Source organism: Pristiophorus japonicus, chromosome 1, assembly GCF_044704955.1.
Source record: "Pristiophorus japonicus isolate sPriJap1 chromosome 1, sPriJap1.hap1, whole genome shotgun sequence".
Lineage (NCBI taxonomy): Eukaryota > Metazoa > Chordata > Chondrichthyes > Pristiophoridae > Pristiophorus > Pristiophorus japonicus.
Genome location: NC_091977.1, coordinates 399,139,227 through 399,158,447, shown reverse-complemented (window position 1 = coordinate 399,158,447; position 19,221 = coordinate 399,139,227). Strand labels below are relative to the sequence as shown.

General features: G+C 47.1%; 2 protein-coding genes across 2 annotated transcripts in view; one reads left to right on the top strand and one right to left on the bottom strand.

Annotated features, from left to right (window-relative positions):
• The window catches only part of adhfe1 (alcohol dehydrogenase iron containing 1), a 136,016-nt gene extending 131,860 nt beyond the window's left edge, over window positions 1-4,156 (top strand). The window contains exon 14 of the mRNA XM_070891556.1: window positions 1,197-4,156. Within this exon, the coding sequence (XP_070747657.1) occupies window positions 1,197-1,244 (48 nt within the window). The 3' untranslated portion in view covers window positions 1,245-4,156. The remainder of the gene's footprint in view (window positions 1-1,196) is intronic.
• Window positions 4,157-4,753: 597 nt separating this feature from the next.
• On the bottom strand, window positions 4,754-8,797 carry dad1 (defender against cell death 1). The gene is made up of 3 exons (XM_070875459.1): window positions 8,486-8,797; window positions 7,581-7,732; window positions 4,754-4,881 (listed from the first exon to the last, which is right to left on the bottom strand). Exons 1-2 carry the CDS (start codon window positions 8,694-8,696, stop codon window positions 7,602-7,604), a joined length of 342 nt encoding a protein of 113 aa, XP_070731560.1. The 5' UTR covers window positions 8,697-8,797; the 3' UTR covers window positions 4,754-4,881; window positions 7,581-7,601.
• Between the last annotated feature and the right edge of the window lie 10,424 nt (window positions 8,798-19,221).

Genomic DNA, 19,221 nt, shown 5'->3' with positions numbered 1-19,221 from the left:
TCAACAGAGGCAGACATTGATGCTGAGATTCAGCATCGCCTGCAGTGCGCCAGCGTAGCCTTCGGCTGTCTGAGGAAAAGAGTGTTTGAAGACCAGGCCCTCAAATCTACCACCAAACTCATGGTCTAAAGGGCTGTAGTAATACCCGCCTTCCTGTATGGATCTGAAGCATGGACGATGTATAGAAGGCACCTCAAGTCGCTGGACATATATCACCAACAATGTCTCCGCAAGGTCCTGCAAATCCCGAGAGGACAGGCGCACCAACATCAGTGTTCTCGACCAGGCTAACATCCCCAGTGTTGAAGCACTGACCACACTCAACCAGCTTCGCTGGGCAGGCCACATAGTACGCATGCCAGATACGAGACTCCCTAAGCAAATGCTTTATGTGGAGCTCCTTTATGGTAAACGAGCCAAAGGATGACAGCGGAAACGTTATAAAGGACACCCTCAAAGCCTCCCTGGTAAAGTGCGACATCACCACTGACACCTGGGAGACCCTGGCCACAGACTGCCTGAGGTGGAGAAAGTCCATCCGGGAGGGCGTTGAGCTCTTCGAGTCTCAACGCAAAGAGCATGAAAAGGCCAAGCGCAGGCAGCGGAAGGAGCGCGTGGCAAATCAGCCCCACCGACCCCTTCCCTCAACGAATGTCTGTCCCACCTGTAACAGGGTCTGTAGCTCAGATACAGTCATTCATGGATTCAGCTGGAACGGAGAACTGAGTGGAACAGATAATCTTGCCACTGAAGCAGCTCATCAACTCGATGTTCCAGGAGCTAAAGCCACCATCCAAGGGTAGGGAAAAAAATCAACTCAACCATGCTGCTCATAAGGACATGGTCATAAAAGCTCTGGAAATATTACTAACCCCCCCATATATAGACTCTAATGGGGAAAGGGTGGGGGAGTGGGACTAGCTGAAGTGCTCTTGCAGAGAGCCGGCATGGACTCGATGGGCCAAATGGCCGTCTCCTGTGCTGTAACCATTCTGTGATTCAACAAGCTGTTAACTTGTCAGTTATCTAAAGGAGTTTACTCCTAGATTAATCTCACCAATTTGAAGTAATCTCAGACAATGATCTCAAATATAATTTAATAGTCAGCGATCCAGTTGATACAGAATTAGTGATCGACTGAACTGCCTTTACAACCTGCTGCTCATTTCATTAAGTAACTCGTTTGTTAATTACAGGAATCGTTCCCGGCCACTGGGTGGCGCATGTGCAGAACTCCGACATGAACAAATTGAAGTCCTTCCTCACTGCCGACTCCCGCAATCGCTGGCCGCACCCCCAGCCCCAAGCCAGTCCGACCCGATATCCCCTTGCTCAGTACCTGTATCATCCAATTAATGTGACCGCCCCTCGTCCGGAAAAATCCCTTATCTAGAACAGGCCAGGTCCCGAGGGTTCCGGATAAGGGAGGTTCTACCTGTACATTATTCAAATTTATAGGTAACACTGTATAACTTTTTAAAATCTATGTTATTTAATTTTGTGATAAATGTAGTTTCTAGTGAATAGTTAATAATGCATGACTTGTTAGTTGATGATTTGGCAAGAAAGGATTAATTCATTAAGTTAGTAGTTCGTGGGTATCAATTAAGGGCTGGCAAGGTGAACCCAAATTCAATCCGAACTGTTGATGCAAGACAGTTGAGAGTCAAATTTAGGCATCATTCACCCCTCGACTTAAGCTGGGCGGTTAAACCCAACTGTTCCTTAATGAGGAGTTAAAGTGAGGAAGTTAAGAAATCATCTGGTTCCTTGATGTATATTTGTCGGGATACCAACCCGTGGTCTTACAATATGGAGTCATTTTCAGTTTTCTCCCAGCTCTGACATCTGACACAAATAATGTCATTATGCTGCAGGTAATGTAATTTACTAAACAAGGTCAGCATAACACTTTTCATGGAGGACATTTCCCCTGCCTTAGATTTTTCTGAGTATCTTTTGACGAAGAAAAAATTATAGACACAAAAGTTAAGTTTCTAAAGGAGGCTAGGATTAGCGCAGCATTACTGACAGATACCAAGATTTTGTGAAATACTTACCAGTATCTTTAATTCGTCATCTAGTGCCCAACACTATTTCCCAACCAAGAGGATGAGCAGGCAGGGAATCTACTCCTAGGCTTCTGCCAGAGTCTGCATGAAAATGCAAGACTCACACAAGTTGACATACGTTACATAGAAACATAGAAAATAGGTGCAGGAGTAGGCCATTCGGCCCTTCGGCCCTTCGAGCCTGCACTGCCATTCAATAAGATCATGGATGATCATTCCTTCAGTACCCCTTTCCTGCTTTCTCTCCATACCCCTTGATCCCCTTAACCATAAGAGCTATATCCAACTCCCTCTTGAATATATCCAATGAACTGGCATCAACAACTCTCTGCAGCAGGGAATTCCAGAGGTTAACAACTCTTTGAGTGAAGAAGTTTCTCCTCATCTCAGTCCTAAATGGCCTACCCCTTATCCTAAGACTATGTCCCCTGGTTCTGGACTTCCCCAACATCGGGAACATTCTTCCCACATCTAACCTTTCCAGTCCCGTCAGAATCTTCTATGAGATCCCCTCTCATTCTTCTAAACTCCAGTGAATAAAAGGCCCAATTGATCCAGTCTCTCCTCATATGACAGCCCAGACATCCCTGGAATCAGTCTGGTGAACCTTCGCTGCACTCCCTCAATAGCAAGAACATCCTTCCTCAGACTCGAAGACCAAAACTGAACACAATATTCCAGGTGAGGCCTCACTAAGGCCCTGTACAATTGCATTAAAACCTCCCTGCTTCTATATTCAAATCCCCTAGCTATGAAGGCCAACATACCATTTGCCGCCTTTACCGCCTGCTGTACCTGCGTGCCCACTTTCAGTGACTGATGAACCATGACACCCAGGTCTCGTTGCACCTCCCCTTTTCCTAGTCTGCCGCCATTCAGATAATATTCTGCCTTCGTGTTTTTGCCCCCAAAATGAATAACCTCACATTTATCCACATTATACTGCATCTGCTATGCATTTGTCCACTCACCTAACCTGTCCAAGTCACCCTGCAGCCTCTTAGCGTCCTCCTCACAGCTCACACCGCCACCCAGTTTAGTCTCATCTGAAAACTTGGAGATATTACACTCTATTCCTTCATCCAAATCGTTAATGTATATTGTAAAGAGCTGGGTTCCCAGCACTGAGCCCTGCGGCACTCCACTAGTCACTGCCTGCCATTCTGAAAAGGACCCGTTTATCCCAACTCTCTACTTCCTGTCTGCCAACCAGTTCCCTATCCACGTCAGTATATTACCCCCAATACCATGTGCTTTGATTTTGCACAACGATCTCTTGTGCGGGACCTTGTAAAAAGCCTTTTGAAAGTCCAAATACACCACATCCACTGGTTCTCCCTTGTCCACTCTACTAGTTACATCCTCAAAAAATTCCAGAAGATTCATCAAGCATGATTTCCCTTTCATAAATCTATGCTGACTTGGTCTGATCCTGTTACCGCTTTCCAAATGCGCTGCTATTTCATCCTTCATGATCGATTCCAACATTTTCCCCACTACTGATGTCAAGCTAACCAGTCTATAATTACCCATTTTCTCTCTTCCCTCCTTTTTTAAAAAGTGGTGTTACACTTTTGTTACACTTGGTGTTACCCTCCAGTCCATGGGAACTGATCCAGAGTCGATAGACTGTTGGAATACATTTGTGTCTTCAGGGCATCCAATCTCATTCTAATTTTATTTCTGTTCATTTGCTTGCCTTTAACTGCCCCATTTATTATTGCACCACATTGTCTCAGAGAATGGAGCATGATGGAGTTAAGCAAAGTGAAAGTGGAGTTGTTTGGAGCCTGAAGTTTTAAACCTGTTAGGACTTCTAAGCTAGTCACAAAGATGGGAAGGTAGCTACTTTTGCTCTTTCAATTCATCTGTTGCAGCACTGGCATCTAAAAATAAAGTGCCCAATTCATCAGCAAACTTAGTTGCCAAACAGCGGCACAATTTTGATTAAGCAAATGGAGGTTTACAGAAATCAGTTTTTGAATTGCCCTTGAGTTCTGTGCAACATGAAATAGTGGAATACACTGACATGACTTAATTGTTTTAGTGCTCATTTGTAAGAGTATCATAAAGCTGGTGCATTGCTACAATGTACAATGAACTTACAGTAATATTTTGGTACAAAAATTAAATGTAATAAAAAGGCACTATATAAATGCAAGTTTTTTTTATCACTGCTTTGTAAGATACAATAGGCATTTACTGAGTTCTGCCAACCTACACCTATGCTCTCTGGATAGTAAGTGGAGTAGGTCACTACAGAGAGTGTGTGCAATCCCTTTTGGGTACAGAGAAATTATGCCTGCGTGTAGCTTGGTTTCAGAAATTTTAAAAAGGTCATGAGCTTCCACCCATGTTAGCCCCACCCAAAAAATGTTTGTGAACAGGAATCTGAGAGTTCTGAATATCTAGCTGTTTGTTGATTACATTTCACCCACTAAAGGCAATAAGTGTGGAATGCTCCAGTACCTCACTGAAATTAGAGTGCCTAAAATGTTGGCATGCTCTCCTTTCAGTTGGTAAATTCAGTGTTCTGTGGAAATACTGACTTACTACAGACTATGAAAGTCACAAGTTTAATCCCTGGCTACTGCTCAATTAATTGATCCCAATGAAGCATTACTCTAGATCTCACTTAACCTTTCCTTTGTTCCCAGTATCAATGGAGATGCGATCAGCCATTTTGTAAAATAATTTTTATTTTTTATACATATTTACGGAATGAAACAAGATGCGTAAACAAAATTCAAACAGAGCCATCGCAGTGCCAATATGGGTTCCGGTCCCTCACATTATTCCTGCTGCACGACTGCAAGAGAAAAAAAAAGGTTTAAAGATAGGTTATCATTGATTACATCAGTCTTTGTCCTGTCAACTCTAACATACCTTAAATCCTACCTCAACAAGGCTGTTATACAGCAATGGAAACACACAGTTAAGTGTTCCCTTCGCTGGGGAAGAATTTCTCCTCCCCCATATACATACACACACACACCTATCATGCATTAACTCCCCACACTTCTCAAAACAAACACCTGCCCTATAAAGAACTTCATATGCAGTCCTATTCCACTAGAAACAGACTCTTCCACCAATGTAGAGGTCTCAATGTATGGTAGCCTAGTGGTTATGGTACTGGACTGGCAACCCATAGGGCATGATTTGAAAACTAATCCTTAAAACCTGGTATTTTTGGGGCTAGCACCAAAAACACAATTGGAACACTGATGTCCTTCAGAGAAAGGGACCCGACCTACCTGCGACTCCAGTTTCACATCAACATAGGCAGTCCCTCGAAGCGAGGATGACTTGCTTCCACGCCCAAAAGGGATGAGTTCAGAGTGTTTTAATGAATGACCTAATATTTCAGATCCCAAACTGAATTGTGAAGGGTGGAAGATGCCAGTGCTTGGATTTTTTTTTAACGTGCGGTGGCCGTTGCACACCAGCCACCACACGGGCTTGACAGAGCTAGGTCTTGGTCCAGTGGCGAGGATTACCCAAGACTAACTGCAGACCAGCTCTGCTGCACAGACCGAGCGGCACACATATCTCTGTGTGGGCTGGCCCGTGCTGCCCCTGGGCCCCGGTCACTTCCCTCTACAAACTCTTGCCGCTCCTTTGCCCCTCCTGCCTGCACTGCAATCAGCGACCTGGCTTCGTAGCCGTCGCCCTCATGCAGCAGCATGCGCTGCTCCCTCCAATGGCCCCGGCCTGCTGATGGTTGAGTGAGAGAAAGAGAGAGAGAGAGAGACAGAGAGTGGGTGAGGTGAGCGAGTGAGTTTGTTCCAGTTCCACAATACGTCTTTCAGATGACAAGTTAAACCAATGCCCCATTTGCCTGCTGACATGAACACAAGAGATCACACTAATCGAAGAGGAAGAGGAGATGAGTTCGCCCAGTGTCCTATCCAATATTTATCTCTTAACCAACAATGACTAACAGATTATCTGGTCTTTATCACATTGCGGCATGCAAATTGGCTGTCGTCTTCCTGATATTACAACAGTGACTACACTTCAAAAGTAAAATTAATTGTAAAGTGCTTTGTGGCATCCTGAGGTTGTGAAAGGCACATATAAATGCAAGTTCTCTCTTTACGTGATTGACTCTTAATGCCCTAGCAATGGGCAATACTGCTTTGATAGTGCAGCCCACATCCCGCACAAACTAATAGAAAGCCCCACCATAAAAACCTCACTCCTTCACCTACATACAAATGCATCACCCGAACACAAAACCTCCCTGACATAAAACAGATTGCTAATATGTATTATTATATACTTTAATTAGACCATCACTGGAGGACAGCCATGCAAGAGTTCAAACACGCTGCAGCACAGCATGCTGCAATCCCCCAGACTTCTCTCAACCAAGTCATTAACAGATCTATGAAATGGGCACTTCTGCCTTAGGAAGAGGATTGGCGACTCTTGTGACAGATCATTAGCATATTGACCAACAGGACAAGCAGAGGCACAGGAGAGGATAGTCCACTCAATCAACCACAGATGCTGTGTAGCAAGACCAAGAAAAGAGAAGCCTCACTCACAGACCATACATATACTATGACCAAGGTGGACATTATCTGCCCACACAGAAATTGGATCTCTTTCATTAACGAAAACAATTTTGCTGCATTCGCCAAAAATCTGGGTCTATGCTCAGCTGCTGCGAGATGTGTGAACATGGCCCAGGGTAACATATCCACTTCGACTTTGGGAGAGGAGTGGGGGATAGGAAATACCAGACTGAACTTAGTGTTATGAGACGGCCTCCTGGATAGCATCTCTCATCTTAGGGTGCCAGAGCACAGTAATAATTCTTCTGAGTTATACTGCTACTTGTGTGTGATCCCCTACTAAAAAAACACTTTGCTTCAACAGTTACACTCCACACAGGAACACATTGGTTTTAGTTACTGCAGAAGTTCAGTGAATGACCCAATCAAATGAAGGAATATGCAGAATCACTACAGTAATCAGGTGGCTCCAAGTTACCTTGGTAAATTTCTTTGTTGTCCAACTCACGACATATAGTCTTGTACCACGACCAGCATCTACTAGGAACAGGGCTGGGACCAGCTCAAATTGATAGAATTTTGCAGCAGTGAAGGAGGCCATTCAGTCCATTGTGTCTGTGCCAGCTCTTTGAAAGAGCTATCCAATTAGTCCCACTCCCTTGCTCTTTTCCTAATAGCCCTGCAAATGTTTCCTTTAAGTATATAGCCATTTTCCCTTTGAAAGTTACTACTGAATCTGCTTCCAACACCCTTTCAGGCAGTGCTTTCCAGATTATAACTTGCTTTATAAAAAAGGATTCTTCTTATCTCCTCTCTGCTATTTCCATTATGTACAAACATTTTGAGAGAGAAGTTAAAAAGAACAGAGGTGAAAGGATAGTTAATTCCCCCTCTCCCACTCATATTATTGACTTAGGACAATCTAAACCCAGCACTTGGAATCACTTATTTAATTTCACTTGAAAACAAAAGGAAAGAAATCCACCTGAATAGACGGTGCCTCCACTCAGCCTATGAAGTTGATCACTACCAGATGAAGAATGGTGCTGGCAAAGAGGAAGTCTGCAAATGCCCGCTCGGGTGATATACCAATGAAATCTCCTTTGTTCTGAGGATTGATCTGTATCCGCAAACAAACTGTGGTGGCAAGGGGAAACCAAGAGAGTAAATAATTAAGGAAAACTACTGCAGGGCTCTGTTGCTGTGAAACACACATAGAAATACTTAACTATCAGTTCTGGTCATGATTCAGAAACCATGCACTCTGCACAGTTTACACCAACCTCACTGGATGGCAAATTAAGAACACGTCCAACACCCATTTTACTAGAGACGTAATGCACAAGATGATGAGATGTGTTATCAAGTGATAGCCCAAGGGACATAAAGGCAAAGTAGCAGCTGCCCACAATTAAATCAGGTGGTTCTATGTTACCTTTAATTCAGTTGCACATCACCAGGGCATAGCTAGACTGGTATTAAATCTCAAATTCAGGGAGTCTTACCTCCAGGTACAAACCATCACCCCTCCCCCAACACAGAACCAAATCAGTGTCCGGAATCCCTGACACCCAACACTCACTCCATCAACACACAGCTCCCATTGGGAATGACCACCCACCCGTCCCGGTTTTGGCCCAATTCCCTGTGGGGCCTGCAGTGGAATAGCCCCATACTCAAGCCTAGGGAACTCGCCTTCCCTCCCGGTATAGACCAGTCCTCAAACCTGCACAGTCCCGGGCCCCAACCCCCACCAAACGCCCCGAACCCTATCTCCCCTGCCCTAGCACAACACCCGGGTGGCCCCAAGTCTCCAGCCCCCTCCCCGACCCCACAATCCGCACCACCCCCTCCCCAGCTGGCCCCAGGCCCACACTGCCCCGGCCTCACCTGCCAGCACGAAGGCGCCCACACAGGCGATGAAGCCGGACAGGAAGGAGTTGAAGGGGAAAGTGCCGACCAGCGCGCAGTACAGGAACTGCGCGGCGCCGCTCAGCGCCATGTACAGCAGGTACGAGTCCAGCAGCTTGAGCCGCAGCGGAGTCCCCGCCGCGTACTCCTGGGAGAAGCGGCTGATCACCGACAGCACCGAGCCGCGCATTGTCACCGAGAGAGGGGCCGAGCCGGGGGAAGACGATCAGCCAGGCGCACACCACACGTCAGCACACCCTGGTCCCCACGGCAAACTGTCCGGGCAGAGCCGCAATTACTACAACCCTGACAAACAGGGCCGGGCAGGCACCGTCCCACCCTGACCGCTCCAATAGTGTTCTGTCTGATTATTTAAATCGCCTCACCCAAACAAAAACCTGAGAGTAAACTGTCCAATCATTTACAACTCTTACTGTTTTATTTTAGTCATTTTTAAACCTTTTTTTCAAAACAAGTAAAACCCTCTCAGTGTCAACCGTGGCTCAGTGGGTAGCACACAGAGACATGAGCACATACATCTAGGCTGACACTCCAGTGCAGTGCTGAGGGAATGCTGCACTGTCAGAGGTGTCGTCTTTCGGATCAGTCGTTGAACCATCTGCTCTCTCAGGTGGACGTAAAAGATCCCATGGCACTATTTTGAATAAGAGCAGGGGAGTTATCGCTGGTGTCCTGGCCAATATTTATCCCTCAATCAACATAACAAAGTCATTATCACATTGCTGTTTGTGGAAGCTTGCTGTGTGCAAGTTGGCGGCCGTGTATCCCACATTACAACAGTGACTACACTCCAAAAGTACTCATTGTCTGTAAAACGTCCGGAGGTTGTGAAAGATGCTATATAAATGCAAGTCTTTCTTTCTCTCTTCCAAGGTTTTATTGATTATAAGCTTCTGGGCATTGTAACACCACCAATAACAACAACTTCATTCTCGGGGTCGAGGATGACTTGCTTCCACACTAAAAATGAGTACTCAGGTGACCGATAAACTTATTTTAAATGGTGGAAAATGCCTGTGCGAGAATTCTTTTAACGTGGGGTGGCCGTTGCACACCAGCCACCTCACGGGCTTGATGGAGCAAGGGCTTGGTCCAGTTGCAAGGGGATCCAAGACGACTGGAGACTAGGCTCCACTGCATGTGCCAATACATACACACAAACTCAAACATACTCCTACTGTTCTTCCCTCCTCCTTCCCGCAGGACCTCTCTACGTGGAATTCATAGGAACAACTTGTATTTATATAGCACCTTTAATGTAGTAAAACATTCAAGATGCGTCTGAGGAGCGTTAACAAATAGTATTGGACACTGAGCCACATAAGGAGATATTAGGACAGGTGACCAACAGTTTGCTCAAAGAGGCAGGTTTTAAGGAGCATCTTAAAGGAGGAAAGAGAGATAGAAAGGCAGAGAGCTTTAGCGAGGGAATTCCTGAGCTTAGGGCCGAGGCAGTTGAAGGGATGGCTGCCAATGGTTGAGCGATTAAAATCGTGGATGCTCAAGTGGCTAGAATTGGAGGAGCGCAGCTATCTCGGGGGGGTTGTAGGGCGGGAGGAGATTACAGAGCTAGGGAGAGGCAAGGCAATGGAGGGATTTGAAAACAAGAACAAGAATTTTAAAATTGAGGCTTTGCCGAACCCGGAATGAATGTAGGTCATCGAGCACAGAGGTGATGGGTCAACAGGACTTGGTGCGAATTAGGATACAGGCAGCAAAGTTTTGGATGAGCTCAAGTTAATGGAAGGTGCAAAGTGGGAGGCCGGACAGGATAGGCTTGGAATAGTCAAGTCTAGAGTTAACAAAGGCATGCCGCAGGTGAGCAGAGGCAGAGACGGAGACAGGACTGTCATGTATCTTACATTATTATATATAACTGTATCCTAACATGCTATACACGACTGTAATAAGATATGACCTGTAACCACCAGCATACCTTACCACCAGGGGTGTACTTGCAAGAGACAGGTATATGAGGACAGGTCTCAGGCAAGTGCAGCATTCCAGAGCTGTGAAATAAAGGTGCAGGTCCAAAGTGACCTTGACTTCACTACATGCCTCGTGTGAATCTGTACTGAGGGGACAGGACTTTACAGTGGCGACGAGTTACGGGATTACAGAATCCACAGAATGGCGAACAACGGATCAGATGAAAAGTACAATGCGGGAGACAATTGGGAGGACTTTATAGAAAGGCTCCAGCAAAGCTTTGTAACCAAAGACTGGTTAGGCGACGATAAGGCAGACAAGAGAAGAGCCCATCTCTTGACCAGCTGTGGCTCGAAAACATACGCTTTAATTGAAGGATCTGTTGGCACCCGAGAAACCAGCAAGCAAGTCGTTTGAAGAATTGAGCACACTGCTAAGAGACCACCTGAAGCCAGCAAGCAGCCTACACATGGCCAGACACAGGTTCTACAACTACAGACGCTGTGTGAGCCAGAGCATACCCGACTTCGTGGCGGAACTTCGGAGGTTGGCTAGTTTATGTGAGTTCTCCGATGAACTGAGGAGAGAAATGCTGAGAGACTTTTTCATTGAAGGAATAGGCCACGCAGGCATATTCCGAAAGCTCATAGAGACCAAGAACCTGACCTTAGAGACAGCAGCACTGGTTGCACAGACATTCTTGGTAGGGGAAGAAGAAACAAGGTTGATTTACAATGCAGGTACGACAACTAACGAAATATCGGAACAAGAAGTTCACAGCACTAACAAGCTGCTACCCCCACACACAGACAAAACCGGGAGAACAGGCTCTCGACAGCAGGCAGAAGCCATCAAGGGCCACAGGAGCGGCCGTTCACACCTCATCAACCCACAGTGCGAGCAATCAACTACAAACTGAGAGAAGCTCAAGAGAGATCAGCCAGACGCAGCTCATTCTTTGGGAACACTTTGAACAATGGAACAGGTCTGTGCTGGAGGTGTGGGGGTGGGCACTCGTCAAGGGGATGTCGATTTCAGCAGGCTGTTTGCAGAAATTGTGAAAATACAGGGCATTTGGCCCGCATGTGCAAAAAAATGGCAGCTCGGCTGGTATACGAATCGGATGGGTCGGAAAGCGGACCAGAAGATGGTGGGGACAGTACCCGGGACACCGATGTACAGCGGGTCAACATGATCAATGGCCCCTGCTCCTACAACAGGATGCCTCCTATAATGGTGAGTGTCCTACTCAACGGGATATCAGTCAACATGGAGTTGGATACGGGAGCGAGTCAATCTCTCATGGGCGCTCAACAATTTGAACAACTGTGGCCGCACAAAAGAGACAGACCAAAACTCACAAGGGTCGACAGCAAACTAAGGACCTATACCAAAGAAATCGTACCAGTCCTCGGCAGCGCCATGCTTTCTGTCACACACAAAGGGACAGTGAACCGACTTCCACTGTGGATTGTCCCCGGAGACCCCACAGCACTGCTGAGGAGAAGCTGGCTGGCAAAACTAAACTGGAAATGGGATGATGTACATGCCATGTCATTAGAGGAACGGACCTCCTGCTCAACAGTTATAAAGTGATTTGAACATCTCTTTCAGCCAGGTGTGGGCACTTTCCAAGGGGCCAAAGTCAAAATCTACATCACACAGGATGCTAGACCGGTCCATAACAAGGCCAGAGCTGTACCCTATGTGATGAGCGAAAAGATTGAACATGAACTAGACAGGCATTATATCACCTGTGGAACTTAGCGACTGGGCAAGTCCCATCGTCCCAGTCATGAAGCCTGATGGATCCGTACGAATCTGTGGGGACTACAAATCTACCATAAACAGAGTCTCCCTACAGGACCAGTACCCGCTGCATAGAGCGGAGGACTTAATTGTCACATTGGCTGGAGGTAAACTTTTCTCAAAATTAGACCTCACATCTGCGTATATGACGCAAGAATTGACCCGAGGAATCCAAGCTACTCACCACCATCAACACATACCGAGGCCTTTTCATGTACAATCGATGCCCATTCGGCATCAGGTCGGCAGCTGCCATATTCCAGCGCAACATGGAGAGTCTGCTCAAGTCCATCCCGGGGACGGTTGTATTTCAAGACGACATGCTTATCACGGGCAGGGACACCGACTCCCATCTCCGTAATTTGGAGGAAGTACTAAAGCGGTTGGATTGGGTAGGCTTACGAGTCAAGAAATCCAAGTGCCTGTTTCTCGCACCCGAGGTTGAATTTTTGGGCAGAAGGATTGCCGCTGATGGAATCCGCCCAACAGAGTCCAAAACAGAAGCAATTCGCCTGGCACCCAGGTCCTGGAATGTCTCAGAACTGCGTGCCTTTCTCGGGCTACTCAATTACTTTGGGAACTTTATGCAGAACTTAACCACGCTGCTGGAGCCTCTCCACATGCTACTCAAGAAGGGGTGCGATTGGTTTTGGAGGGCCGCCCAGGAACGCGCCTTCAATAAGGCACACAACCTTCTGTGTTCCAACAGTGTTTTGACTTTCTTTGACACAGGTAAAAAGCTAGTTCTCACATGCGATGAGTCAGCATATGGGGTCGGGTGCGTTTTGCAACATGTCAATAGTGTGGGCAAATTACAACCCATAGCTTATGCCTCCAGGTCACTTTCACGGGCGGAGCGCGGGTACGGAATGATAGGGAAGGAGGCGCTCGCATGCGTGTACGGTGTCAAAAAGATGCACCAATACCTTTTCGGGACAAAGTTCGTGTTAGAAACCGACCACAAGCCCCTCACATCCCTCCTATTCGAGAGCAAGGCAATAAACGCCAACGCCTCGGCGCGAATTCAACGGTGGGCACTCATGTTGGCGTCCTACGACTATACCATAAGGCACAGACCAGGCACAGACAACTGTGCCGATGCGCTCAGCAGGCTACCCCTGGCGACCATGGAAGGGTCTGACGAACAGGACTGTGAGATAGTCATGGCAATCAATGCCTTTGAGTCCACAGGTTCGCCCATGACGGCTCGCCAAATCAGAGCCTGGATGACCAGCGACCCCACGTTATCCTTAGTAAAAAGATGTGTCCTAACCGGTGACTGGGCAGAGGCTCGCAATGCCTGCCTCGAGGAATTAAAACCCTTTCACAGGCGCATGCATGAGCTATCACTACAAGCAGACTGCCTGTTGTGGGGCAGCCGAGTAGTCATGCCTCTGCGAGGCAGAGAGGCATTTGTCCGGGAGCTCCACCGCGAGCACCCGGGGATCGTTCTTATGAAGGCCACAGCCAGATCCCACGTCTGATGGCCTGGTATTGACACGGACTTGGAGCTCTGCATCCGAAGGTGCACCATTTGTGCCCAACTCAGCAGTGCCCCCAGGGAGGCTCCCCTGAGCCCTGGCCCTGGCCTACCAAACCGTGGTCGCGGGTGCACGTAGACTATGCGGGCCCATTCATGGGCAAAATGTTCCTCGTAGTTGTAGATGCATTTTCAAAGTGGATCGAATGCACCATTTTAAACTCGAGCACAACCTCCACCACTGTGGAGAGCCTCGCAACCATGTTTGCAATGCACGGATTCCCTGACATATTAGTCAGTGACAAAGGTCCATGCTTCACCAGCACAGAATTCCAAGACTTTATAATTGACCACGGCATAAATCATGTCAAGACGACACCATTCAAGCCGGCCTCCAACGGCCAGGCGGAGAGAGCAGTGCAAATCATTAAACAAGGCATGCTTAAAATCCAAGGTCCCACGCTGCAGGGTCGCCTGTCGCGACTGCTGTTGGCATACAGATCTCATTCGCACTCACTGACTGGGATCCCCCCGCGCAACTGTTGATGAAAAGGACTTTAAAAACAAGGCTCTCATTAATCCTCCCAGACATGCACGAAATCATTGAGGCAAAGCGCCGTAAGCTGACTGAGTACCATGACAGAAATTCAAGGGGGAGATGGAATGAGATAGGGGACAAAGTGTTTGTACTAAACTATGGCAGGGGTCCCAAATGACTTGCAAGGACAGTAACGGGCAAGGAAGGAAACAGGCTACTGGTAGTACAAATGGACAATGGCAAAACCTGCTGGAGGCATGTAGACCAAGTCAAAAGCAGATTTACCAACAACACTGTGGAACCAGAGGCAGACTACAATGTGGAACTCGCACCACACCTGGTGGACAGACAGAGAGAACAACCTGAGGAAAGGGCAATCCCAACAGACAGCCCAGGCGAGTCAACAACAATCACACCAATCGAAACAGACAGCCCAGGCGAGATACCAGCAACCACACCCAAAGAAAAACAGACACCAAGGCAAACAACTGAACCACAACTCAGACGCTCCACGCGAGAGCGCAGACCACCTGAGAGACTGAACTTATAAAGACAATAAGACCTTGGGGGAGGGTGATGTCATGTATCTTACATTATTATATATAACTTTATCCCAACATGCTATACATGACTGTAATAAGATATGACCTGTAACCACCAACATACCTTACCACCGGGGGTGCACTTGCAAGAGACAGGTGTATAAGCACAGGTCTCAGGCAAGTGCAGCATTCCAGAGCTAGGAAATAAAGGTGCAGGTCCAGAGTGACCTTGACTTCACTACATGCCTCGTGTGAATCTGTACTGAGCGGACAGGACTTTACAAGGACAGGTGGAGGTGGGATGGAGCGGGTAGTCATTGCCACCAGGAGCCGTGTGTTGATAGAGCGAGTGTTGGGTGTCAGGGATTCGAGACCCAGCGACCCGCCAGTGTGGCCTGGTAACTGTTCCATGGGTGTGTGGGGAGGGATCTGTGCCCACTACTGCCAGTCACATGTTGCGTGGTTCAAGCTGCCCTTCATCGCCCAACAGCTTATAAAACTCAGAAATGCTGACAACTCAAAAACAATGAACAACTGAAAAATAGCCCTGAATAAAGGCCAATGATCCCATGGCGATAGCTTCAAGATGATTACATAGGTGCAATGCCTCTTCAGTATGTTGGATTTCACTTTTATTTGTGTATGTTTTTCTCGGGAAAAAAAGCTGTATAGTCTCATGTATGCATATCAAGAGTACCATGTTTACCAATCTTCGTAACGCTCCGTACCTCCCTGTTCTATTTGGCCATCCAGTTCAAAGCACTGCCGCTGACAGAATCCCAATTGTACTATTTCTGCCCAAAATGCATAGTTAGTAATTGTAGACTGTTGTTGACTGACTCGTAATATGAATACGTCTATACACCAAAGCTGATTAAAACTGATTGTTAAAAGATTGGACCCCATTTTTTTTAAGTTTGAAAATTGATTACTTGTAACAAATGTATTGGGGCTTTGAGACTAACAAAAGAAAAATATATAGAAGCACGTGGAGCAGATTGGTAGCTCCTCGAACCATCATCATCATCGAGGAAGACTTGCTTCCACTCTAAAAGTGAGTTCTTAGGTGACTGAACAGTCCAATATGGGAATTACAGCCTCTGTCACAGATGGGACAGACTGTCATTGAAGGATGGGGAGTCTGGTTTGCCACACGCTCCTTCCGTTACCTGCGCTTGGTTTCTGCATGCTCTCGGCGATGAGACTTGAGGTGCTCAGCGCCCTCCCAGATACATTTCCTAGGGCGGTTTTGGCCAGGGACTCCCAGGTGTCGGTGGGGATGTTGCACTTTATCAAGGAGGCTTTGAGGGTGTCCTTGAAATGTTTCCTCTGCCCACCTGGGGCTCTCTTGCTGTGTAGGGGTTCCGAGTAGAGCGCTTGCTTTGGGAGTCTTGTGTCAGGCATGCGAACAATGTGGCCCACCCAACAGAGCTGGTCGAGTGTGGTCAGTGCTTCAATGCTGGGGATGTTAGCCTGGTCGACCAGGGGATTTGCAGGATCTTGCGGAGACATCGTTGGTGGTATTTCTCCAGTGATTTGGTGAGCTTGGTGGCAGATTTGAGGGCCTGATCTTCGAACACTCTTTTCCTCAGGCAGGCGAAGGCTGCGCTGGCGCACTGGAGTTGATGTTGAATCTCGTCGGCGATGTCTGCCCTTGCTGATAATAGGCTCCCGAGGTATGAAAGTGGTCCACGTTGTCCTCCTCAACCATCTTCTCCCTGTGGTTGAGAAGCTCCTCCCTGAGTCACAGTGCGGAATTTGTCCTCTACGGGGTACTATGGACATGATTTTTACAGCGCGACAGTAGCAAGAAAAATGTAGGGAACAGCACCAGTCCTTATACATAGCCTTCTTTGACCTTACAAAGGCCTTTGACACTGTCAACCGCGAGGGACTATGGCGCGTCCTCCTCCATTTCGGCTGCCCCCAAAAGTTCGTCACCATCCTCCGCCTGCTCCACAACGACATGCAGGCAGTGATCCTGACCAAAGGATCCATTACAGAACCAATCCACGTCTGGACTGGGGTCAAGCAGGGCTGCGTCATCGCCCCAACCCTCTTCTCAATCTTCCTCGCTGCAATGCTCCACCTCACAATCAACAAGCTCCCTGCTGGAGTGGAACTAAACTACAGAATCAGTGGGAACCTGTTCAACCTTCATTGCCTTCAGGCCAGATCCAAGACCACCCCATCCTCTGTCATTGAACTACAGTATGCGGATGATGCTTGCGTCTGCGCACATTCAGAGACTGAACTCCAAGTCATCGTCAACATCTTCACTGAGGCATACAAAAGTATGGACCTTATGCTAAACATCCGTAAGACAAAGGTCCTCCACCAACCTGACCACGCCACACAGCACTGCCCCCCTGTCATCAAGATCCACGGCTCCTCGAACCACACCACGAGTGACGCTCGAGCCATTAGTGAACAGGCAGGCACTAGTCAGCTGGAGAAAGATCAAAGTAATAACTTAGGCTATTTAATCATCCATTTCAACTCCTCCTGTAAATCACAGATGTAGAAACAATCCATAAAGATAACAGTGTTCATTAAATTATAAAAGCAATAACAATAACAACTTTATATAGAGCCTTTAATGTAGAAAAACATTCAAGGCGCTTCACAGGAATTTTATGAAACTAAATTTGACACCGAACCACATGAGATATTCGGATAGCTGACCAAAAGCTTGGTCAAAGAGGTAGCTTTTAAGGAGAGCCTTAAAGGAGCAGAGAAAAGTAGAGAATCAGAAAGGTTGAGGGAGGGAATTCCAGAGCTTGGGGCCTCGGCAGTTGAAGGCACGGCTGCCAATGGTAGAGTGATTAAAATCGGGAATGCGCAAGAGGCCAGAATTGGAGGAGTGCAGTATTCCACCTGTACAGTGATAAGGTGCAAAAGGTAGTGGAAAGTAGAGGGGGAGGGTTTGGCAAGGGACAAGGTGTCGCCACCCATTAGTCAGGTCCCAATCAAAATTAGATCTAACACGTGGAACTCGACCCAATGCAGGCGCTTTCCCCCATTCCTTTTTTCAAATTCTATAACCATGAATTAGGAGTGGGGAGAATCATTCCCATCATATTTGTGTGGAGCCTTGGTTGGACCACACTTGGAGTACTGTGAACAGTTCTGGTCTCTATATTATACGAGGGATGTAGAAGCACTGGAGAAGGTGCAAAAAAGGTTTACTCGGGTATTGCCAGAACTGAGAGGTTATAGCTATCAGGAAAGATTGAACAGGCTCGGACCTTTCTCTAGAAAAGGGAGGACTGAGAGGTTACCCGATAGAGGTCTTCAAGATTATGAAAAGGTTTGATGAGGTAGATGTAGAGAAGGTGTTTCCACTTGTGGGGGAGCACAGATTAGGAGTCATAAATATAAGATAGTCACTAATAAATTCAAATGGAATTTCAGGAGAAAACTCTTTACGCAGAGAGTGGTTAGAAGGAGTAGTTCAGGTGAGTCGCATTTAAGGGGAAGCTAGATAAACGCATGCGGGAGAAAGGAATAGAAGGATATGTTGATGGGATTGGATAAATAAGGATGGGACGAGGCTCATGTGCAGCATAAACACTGGCACAAACTAATTGGACTGAATTGCCTGTTTCAGTGCTGCAAATACCATGGCTGGAATTTTCCCAATCCCGAGCGTGTGGGTTTGGGGACAGGTCAGCAGTAAAAATCTCGGAAATTGGCAGGGCGTTGGGAACCCGCCATCATCCCACCAACTTCCTTATTTAACTCGGTCACATTTCCCAGCATGTTACGGACTTGCTCGGGAGAGGCGGGCAACCTCATTCAAGTACTTAAAGAGAGACCCTTAAAGAGGATTTTTAACAGCAGCTTTTGCCTTTAACTTCCGGAGCACGGGATTCACGCATCTCAGGAACATCGCCTGTGAAGTGGAGGCAGAAGCTCAGTGGTCATTATGCGAGTGCATTAATTGAGAGCTGGGAAAAACACATAAATGCTCCCACATTACACATGATTACTTGGCGAATGGAAACACTCTGGCTGACTCCATTGTGCAGAGATGTATCTGTCAGCAGTTTGCAGGCCATTTCTGTAACCTCAAACCCACTCTCACCACATTGCTACTCTCTATCACAACATTGAGGGATTGGGCCTCTTATCTCCACTTCACCTGCCATCTATCACATCAGCATGGGTACTGCTTATGTTATCTCACCTTGGACCTCAGAATCACACCAAGACGAGCTCCAGCACCAACAACACCAGCAGCAGCAACCACAACAGCAGCCTTCTCCTCAATGACCTGATAGTCCATAGGAGAGAGGGGTCAGCACAGGGCTAGACCAAGCCAGAGGCAATACCTCCAACACAGAGTATACAGGTAGAGGAAGAGCATCCTGGACATGACTGAGCAGCAGTGCTT

Excerpts from the sequence above, each read along its gene's own strand:
- dad1 (XM_070875459.1), bottom strand. The coding sequence starts at position 8,696 with ATGCGCGGCTCGGTGCTGTCGGTGATCAGCCGCTTCTCCCAGGAGTAC. Across the intron at positions 7,733-8,485 it reads GGGCGCCTTCGTGCTGGCAG|TTTGTTTGCGGATACAGATC; the intron begins GTGAGGCCGGGG and ends TTGCCACCACAG.